The sequence below is a fragment of the Ornithodoros turicata genome, chromosome 5, assembly GCF_037126465.1.
Source record: "Ornithodoros turicata isolate Travis chromosome 5, ASM3712646v1, whole genome shotgun sequence".
NCBI classification, from domain to species: domain Eukaryota; kingdom Metazoa; phylum Arthropoda; class Arachnida; order Ixodida; family Argasidae; genus Ornithodoros; species Ornithodoros turicata.
In genome coordinates this window covers 17,844,946-17,853,426 of record NC_088205.1, presented here as the reverse complement: position 1 = coordinate 17,853,426, position 8,481 = coordinate 17,844,946, and the positions used below count along the sequence as shown (strand labels likewise).

The 8,481-nt window shown below is 44.3% G+C and overlaps 2 protein-coding genes across 4 annotated transcripts; one reads left to right on the top strand and one right to left on the bottom strand.

The window, feature by feature from the left end:
* The first annotated feature begins 51 nt into the window (after positions 1-51).
* On the top strand, positions 52-2,605 carry LOC135394149 (succinate dehydrogenase assembly factor 2, mitochondrial-like). Its single transcript, XM_064624699.1, has 4 exons — positions 52-293; positions 1,205-1,365; positions 1,791-1,900; positions 1,978-2,605. Exons 1-4 carry the CDS (start codon positions 255-257, stop codon positions 2,091-2,093), a joined length of 426 nt encoding a protein of 141 aa, XP_064480769.1. The 5' UTR covers positions 52-254; the 3' UTR covers positions 2,094-2,605.
* LOC135394147 (KRR1 small subunit processome component homolog) lies at positions 2,382-8,474 on the bottom strand. Of its 3 annotated transcripts, none has more exons than XM_064624697.1 (11): positions 8,321-8,474; positions 7,972-8,159; positions 7,751-7,885; positions 5,620-5,745; positions 5,470-5,553; positions 4,470-4,526; positions 4,237-4,407; positions 3,271-3,348; positions 2,739-2,838; positions 2,618-2,667; positions 2,382-2,530 (listed from the first exon to the last, which is right to left on the bottom strand). In XM_064624697.1, exons 1-11 carry the CDS (start codon positions 8,334-8,336, stop codon positions 2,489-2,491), a joined length of 1,047 nt encoding a protein of 348 aa, XP_064480767.1. In that variant the 5' UTR covers positions 8,337-8,474; the 3' UTR covers positions 2,382-2,488. The 3 variants fall into 3 exon arrangements, with proteins under 3 accessions (XP_064480767.1, XP_064480766.1, XP_064480768.1); XM_064624696.1 differs by having other exon boundaries at positions 7,972-8,165; positions 8,321-8,473; XM_064624698.1 differs by lacking the exon at positions 8,321-8,474 and adding an exon at positions 6,741-6,802 and having other exon boundaries at positions 7,972-8,120.
* Between the last annotated feature and the right edge of the window lie 7 nt (positions 8,475-8,481).

Sequence of the window (8,481 nt, the reverse complement as noted above, 5' to 3'; positions counted from 1 at the left end):
GCTACAAAGGGAACAGCCACTATCCATCCATCCATCCATTGGCTGGATGAGCGATGAGCTTGGATAGTCTTCTGCTATAGGCACTGGCTGTATAGTGGCTGTAGCTTCCGCAGACAAATACCGAAGCGCATGTAACTGTAAATCTGAGCGGACGAAAAGTGATATATCTGCCGATTCGATGTTTTCTTGCTGTGAAGACCCAAATATATTCATGCTGTGAATCGCATTCTTCGCCACGCGACCGGTCTTCAAACATGAGTGCGGTCATACGAAGAATGCAGCTGCTCGTACCTGTAGGTTGTTCGTTACACCTGGTTCCCATTTACAGAAAATTTATACAGCACTCGAATATCTGCACCATAACAAACCGCTTCGTTACGCGTGGATAACAAGTACTCAGACACGATCACTGTGCAGCAGTAGCAGACGACACCTTTGACTACAGCAGACTCAAGTGCATGAGACATCGTACCGCTAGACTACTTCACTGTTCCAGAGTTAACACTCTGTGGAAACTCTGGCCATTTTTCTTTGGAGAGCCATGACCTCACTTCTCCTGCCTTACAATTTCCACTCAACAAAAAAACGCCGCTACATTATCGAATTTGCTGAAGCGATAAAGGCGAATGAGTCGATGAGCTGAAGTCATCTCTCCAGTTGACGACAGAAAACCTGAGGCTGCAAGCAGTTGGCTATGTGGCTGATGGCAGCACATCTCAGCAGCTACAGCTGTATAGATTGGCAGGACTCCCAGTGACTATATGTCACAATGATTTGCGATCAAGTTCAGTCTTGTTGGTGTGGGTTTTGCATGTCCTCATGTGTTATTTGAAGCACACCGTAAAGCATCACAACAAACATTACTTCTGCACATAAAAAGCCTTTGACAAAATACAGAGCAAACAGCCTCGAAGAAACAAATACAATGTGTATGTTTCTCACGAATCACTGTTACAGTCTGTGCAAGTATAGTGGACGATTGTCAAAGCAGACTCCGCATTCGTACAAACTCATGTTGCAATGCAGCTATTTTTCGGAAGAAGTTCAGGTCCACCATTTTTATGGGTTTCTCCCATTTTTTTACACCATCTGGAACATTGTAACGGAAGCACAATGGCATCATGCCTTTGCTGTATGGCTTGCATCAGTTAAATGGGTCATTGGGTGCACACATGCAGCTTTATTTTCTCGTGTTCCTTTGCAGTGCCTATGCCAAAGTTCTGTCACTAGTTTGGCAGCGCCTTGCCGGGCTGCAAGTACCACTGGCTATACCACTCGGACAAACGAGACCTTAGAGGTGCAACGAGCGAGGCTTCTCTACCAGAGTCGGAAACGTGGGATGCTGGAAAATGACCTTGTGCTCAGGTTTGCTTTACTGGCTACAGTAGCTATCAGTAGAGCCTAAAGTTTTATGGTTTCACCTAATTCTTCCCCAAATTTTTACCCCAAATTGAAGATCGTTTATTTATGGTGAAACACTATTTTTACCCAGCAAATTTCCTTCACTGAGAAGTCTGTAGGAATGCAGACTCACTTGTTTGGCAGCAGATGAAGTTACATCACTGTTTCTACCAAACCAGTACGGTTAGTTTGAGCAACTGAGCCAGATTTCTGCCCGAATTTAGGATACCGACAGTTTTTTCGCCCGAATTCGCACACATTTAGAGCACATGTTTATTTACCCGATTTTTACCCCCCCCCCCCGAATTTCGAAAAACATACTTCCCGAAGACTTCAGGCTCTACTTATCAACGGTGATGTTACTTCATAAGATCTTTTTTTCTCATCAGCACTTTTGCAGCAAAGTATCTCAACACGTTCACCGAAGAACAACTGCAGAAATATGACATGCTCATCAACCTTCCTTCCAACGACTGGGACATCTACCACTGGGCTACGGGTAAGACTTTAATGAAAGTAATTGTACTAAATGTGTAATAGTATTTTTGTTACTACTACAATTTATTGTCTTTAAAGGTAAAAAAGAGGCCCCTCTGGAGCTCCAGAATGAGATCCTGGATCTGCTCAAAGCACATGTCAAAAATGAGAAACGAGAGAAGAGGTTTCACCAACCTGCACTGCACACGTCATAGTTTTGTAGGTAGCAAAATAGTTTGGTAAATAAGCTCTCAAATGTTAACATGTAGAAGTGGAAGTTATGCTGAAAGTAGTACATAGGTATAATTACGTATGTTTATCAGTTTTACCTGAACGTGCTATAAACAGTTGGATACATACAATATCTGTCTATATTTTCAACATCATCCGCCTAATTCAATATGAAAATGCACACGACAACTACGCTTCAATGTCCCTTGAGGACTAAAGAGATGAGTACTCAAAACAATGAGTACCCCGCAAAGAAGACAAGTACCCATAAATACTATTTGTACACAGATACATTTATGAGCAACTCGAGACACTGACAATATGTACAATGAGATAAAATGTCCACTAAGACAAGTGCACCTGAAAAAATTAGACGAATTCAGCTCTGCCACTGGATTTTCTTAACCTTATCCGCCCTTTTCTGCAATGTTAAATAAGAAGGAGCACCATTGTGAGAAAATACTGCTCTTAAATAAAGATAATTCGCAAATGAAAAGCTGTCCTGTACCTGAGATAACTTCACTTTCTTCTTCAGAGCTTCAACGTTGAACGTGGACTCTGTAACGAGAGATGAGCGTGGTAAAAGATGATGCTTCCTTTGAATGTCCAAGTGCGAGAGCAACGCTAACCTCGTTTCTCGGCTTTCTTCTTGATTACGGGTTCTTCTGGTGGCTCAAAGGCTTTGTTGCGCTTCTCCTGTCTCTTCACTTCAGCTTCCACCTTTTGCTCCTGTAAATATGTATCAAATGCATCACACAGGGCCCCACGTTGTGCACTCAGGTGTACAAAGGGACATTCAAAAGACAGTACAATACCAAGGTACTTGTGCTTTGGTATTTGGTATCTGTACAAGTACGCAAAGATATCATGAATCGCGTGGATTTCTAAATCCCATTTTGTGGAAATGTTAATTTTCTATCGCAGAAAGCTGTGGGCTTTAGAGAGATAGTTACACTATGTTTCCTTCAGAAGAGAGTTACTCATAGCGTGTCTGGTATCATCCCTTTTCCTTGCTGCCTATGCTCTGAAATAATCGTGTGTCCACATGTGCCATTTTATCTACACTGAACTACATAAGGAGACCAAAAGGAAGACCGAAGTGGAGGGGGGTTGCACCAAAGCACTTGAGAAGAGAGCTACACCAAGGAAGCTTCCACTTACACTCTTTTCCTTCATCTTCTTCGCCTTACGTTCACTTTCTTTGAGGAAATATTCACCAGATGCCAGTAATTTATCCACCTGCACAAGAAAGGAAAGACATTAAGACCAGTAATAATGAGCTCGTATTTTTGGTCTTATTCCGTGTCAGCGCCACAAAGCATCTGTGGCTATGAGCAGTGTACAGATGTGGATAGGTGGAGAGAGGACAGCAGGAAGGAAGGGGGGTGGGGGGTTCTGGGAAGTCTGCCGGAGAACCCAGGGGAAAATCTCATACAGCACAGCGGGTGGTAGGATTCGAATCCACCGCCTCCTAGCCGTCAGCACGACCTTGGAGTCACCACCAATGAGCGGATGCTCCTATCCACTCAGCCATGCCGCTGGTAATAATGAACGAGTACCCGTTACTCTCAAAATTACGTACCCTGTCAATGGTGTGTACTGCTTCGAGCTGCCACTTATTGTTAAGCTCATTGCTTGACATTACCCTTTGTAATGACTTCTTCTCTTAATAGAGTTCAGGAAATGATGTTAAAAAAAGGCATAAAAAAAGGTTCTCAATCTCTCAGTTTATTTTCTCGGAGAAATGGCATTCCTGTCCTCGTCTATTCAACCTGGCCCTTTGTCTCTTCACTGCTTGAATTCTCACACTAAAAATTAACGAAGATTTTGAACGTGTGACTTTTCACCACACTTCAGTTTTAAATCGTCCACAATACTGAAGCAATAAGACCCAAGTAGATGTTGAAGTGCAGCTAAGCTTCAAACTAACAGGGACTTTAAATTGAGGGTATCACTGTAGCTAAGCTTCAGACTAATAAAGATATTGAACTAACAAGGCCTAAACTAACACTATTTCACTGTATCTAAGCTTCATATATGAGCAGCAGGTAATGGCGAACCTGCCCTCCCCACTACTAGAGAAGCTACCTATTGGTATAAATATAAACAACTCGAAGATAACATCACCTTGCTTTCTGGCTGCGGTGGAGGAAACGGCGTGTACTCTCCCTTGACACGCCTCTTCTTGGGCTTCTTGCGCTGGGAAAGGGTCTTGGACTTGAATTTAGGAAGGAAACGATCCCAGTTCTCATTCTTCAACTTTGGATCCTTTGCAAGCTCTCGTTTAATCATCAACGCCTGCATGGTCAGACTATTATGATGCAGGCTGACAAATTAACCAAACAGGAACTGGTGATCACCTTGATATTATATATTGGATGGACGTTCTTCATAGTGTCTTCTGCAATCTTACGCACCTGCAGAATAAGTAATATACAGTGGCGTCACTAGGGTGTGCGGCCCACACCGGGTGACATGACGAAAAGGGGATCTTTCTCCGTGGCGCAGTCTCGCCAAAAACAATGTGTGCAGCCCTCTGTGAGCACGCAATTTTTTTCTTCCAGCGCCTGGTATAGTATAGTTATTTATTGTGTATCGCTTGATATGGAAAGGGATCCATTATTTTTTGTATTGTTTTGTTGTTTTTTTTTGGGGGGGAGGGGGACGCAAAGAGCTCCTGCAATGGATGACGCGTACCCTATTGACGCCACTGGTAATATGTATTAGGTTGTAACAACTACACATGCCAGGAAGGCGACGCCTAAGTTAGAATTAGGGGATCAAACTTTATTCGAAAAATTCGGAAAAGTCCACCACGGTTTGACCTTATTACGCGTGCACGTCTATGTCCTACTCAGATGTGGCAGATCTGTTCTATGGTTCAACAGCTCGATAAAAAATGCCATGTGCTGATGTTATGTTTCGATTACGACACTGCAAGTCTAGTTACCAAGTATTTTTGCTTCAGCTTGTCAGGTGGAAACCCCAGAAAATACCTCTTCTGGGCACCACCAAGCAAGCTCTGCTCGTGTAGCAGAAAGACAATGTTGCACAAACAAGTATGTATCTTTCCTATGTGCAGTGTATACTTGCGCTGTTTGATTTCTGAGTTGCTATTTTATATTATAAAGGCTGTAACGGTGCTTTTAACTTTTTCCCATAAAGGTCAACTCTGCGAACTCTCGAGAACCTCAGAAAGTCTGAAAGGAAATTTGGAAGTTTATCAAACCGCTCAAACTAGCGGGCTCGACTGCAAGCCCCAAATAGTGTATGCCATCACTAGCAACAACGAGACAAGCTTAAAAATGCTAATGATACTACAACATGCTCTGTGTACAATGACAAGGCTTATGGTCTCACATGTTGCAAGCCTTTGTAAGGTCCCAGAGCAGCCACTGTATTGCCTTGCACGAGCACGTAGCAATTAGTGAGCAGTTCTATTGCCTGCAAAAGAGTAGCCACGATTCACAAACCAAAAAGGGTAAAGAAAGAAAAGAAATATGAGCTTACTTTGAGTGTTGTACCATCAGGGCCAACAAGTCTCTGTCGACGGCGGACAAACCGTTCTCTGTTCCGAACCAAACTTCCAATTTTAATGATGTCGCAACCCATGTCATCTTCGAGCACTCGGATTGCCTGTTAAGAACGAGCCTTGGATCTGATATTGTGAAAGCTAGCAGTGTACATGTGGATCGTGCAACAAATAGCATGCGCTGGATGTGCTCCCTGGAAGTATTCCTGTTTGCAAAGACACTTTTGCCGGCTCCGCATTGCCAGGGTACGTCAACCGAATTTGCTCCCTGTAAGTCTTTCGGTCTGCGCCATTTGTTTGCAAACAGTGATAGTGTCTATGCATAACTGTTCCGTTTTTATTTATTTAGTGTGTCACTTTTTGACATAGTGTGAGAATTAAGATGAGCCTATCTGAATCCCCACATTAGTGACAGTGGTAGTTTACCAAAGTGCACGTAAAGACCAGCTGCATGAGGTTAATAAGCCACAAGGGGTGCTCACAGGCGTATGTTCTGCCTAACATAGACAGGGGCAGCACAGTGACGGGCAAGGGTAAAAACCATGCCTAAAAATCTGGTTTTGTTCCTAATTCTTCTTCTGAGAGAGTAGCTTTCTTCTGCTTGGTGGTCAAGGGCCCTCAGGCCACAGAATAAGATGGTTCTCAGCTTATGCTCTCAATTTAAGTTAAGTGGTTTTCAACTTATGTTATTCAAAAGAACCCATGATCGTGCAAGCACGACCTCAAGGAACTTGCTACACTGGGACAACTGTCTAGGAATGGGTAATGCGACCTACAGATGTTGTAAAGTAGCAAATTTTGATTCTGTTAAACTGACTATTTAATTGTTTAATAATAATTCCTTTAAAGGAGCACAGAAGGCAGTTAGAACATATAACATTCCGCTGGGAAGTGCGAATCTACCGAGAAAATTACTTCGCAAGACAGCGTGCAGCGGCGGCGCCAAGCTGCTCCTCGCGTCTCGTGACGTCAAGTGGCAGAGGACTCTTCATTGGCCACCCTGAATCATCTGCTAGTGGGAGTGACCAGTCGAGACGCGGGAAGGGCGGGGCTAAATGTGGCTGCAAAAAGAAAGGAAAAAAAAAAAGAAGGCACTCGCCTCAGTATTGGCAAGACACATGAAGTTGCGGACTGGCAGCCCAGGAGAGCAGGTTTTCTGACCTGCGAGATTGAAAGCTCTCTTACGCTCCAGGATTACGCCCTGTACTGGTAGTTTTTGTGCAAATGTGTGTCCCAGGGCGTATAATCCCAATTTCTAGTTCTCCCAACATATTTGTTCTCGAGTCTTTCCATGCTCCTTTAACTGTTTTAATTGTTTATGGTTTTGTCGCGAGATGTCGATTGAGGTTTTGCCGGATTTATCCAACTGTTTCACAATACTTCCCCGTGGATAACGAATTGTGTTTTGCCACAATGCACTGTGTTTTGTGTCGGATGCTTGTCAATCCCAAGTTCGTGTAGGCACTAGAGTAGCTCCGAGGTTTCACTGAAGTAGCCTCAACTTTCCAAGTGCTTGTGTGTTTTCGAAACATAAGAGAAAAGCAAAAGCGTGGTGTGGACAAACTGACGAGTTGAGTTGCTGGTTGCACAAACTGACGAAAACGACAGCTCTTTGCAATGACTGTCAGCCGCGGCAACCTGGTCCAGCGACATCTACGTCACTCCCAATCCGAGCGATCAAATGTCGAGCACGGTCTGATAACAGGGGCTGTCCTAGAGGAAGCCTTGGTCGGCGATCAGGTTACACATGCGGGTGCTGAACTGTACCCTGTTCACAGAACGTTAGTACAAGGCTCGCGGAACCCCAGTTGAGAAACACTGAAATAGGTCACTGCGGGCCATATGCAGTCCCTGCCATATTGGGTGTGCAGAACGCATTTAACGTCTATCGTGGAAGACGGCATGTCTAAGCAACTCGTACTCTGCCAGCATGTTGCTGGGTTCAAACCCGCAATCTTGGGAACAGTACGCCGACAACTCGATCCACGGAGGCCAGTGTTGATCAGGTACTTGGCAGAGTGTAAAGGTAGCACTGCTGACTAACCAGGGGTCATGACTCCTATAGCGTGTGCTTTTCATCAATTGCCATTCCTCATTCTAACCACGTACCTGCTCGTATGGGACACTTCGTGAAAGGAGCTTGATGAGATCGCGTGCCTTGAGGATGATGTATGGATCGTACATCTTTCTGGTGGTGCTTACAGTCATGCTTCCTTCGATCAAGTCCAGCTCTGCTTGCACGCCCTGAGACGATAGGTGCATATTGTGAAGGCATGTTTAACTGCAAAGGAAGTGCTTCACTGAACAAGAACGTAATATATGCATCTTACGTGTTCGGACAAAGACTTTTTCACGAGTGGCCAACATTCCTTCAAATACTTCTCACGGTACTTTGGGAAGAGAGTTGCAAAAGAGCTTTCGCAGAGTACGCCGTGAGGGTTGTCTTCTTTCGTGAAGGCAGGCAGCTTCATAGACCATGGGTCCGACACTTCCTCGGGATGGACATCTGAACTTTCGCCTGCGTCTAGGAAAAACTTTAAGCATGACAGAGCGCCCTTTGGAGGAGAGGACATATTTATTTCGCTACTACAGCCTACAGCCAACACTGTGTGTCTCGCTGCGGTTCCTTCGAGCTCTTTTGTGAAACATATCTTCGTCTGCAAACTCATACTTCCTCACCCTTCTTCTCAGACATTGCCCTTCACGTTTCGAAATATCAAGTGGCTATCAAGCGATAACAATCTATTGCAGATGAAAAGAAAAACGGCACTTGAATGTCACTTGCAAACTTCACCACCATGCCTTCTGAGCATGGCGAGATGGCGAGTGCGAGATTAATA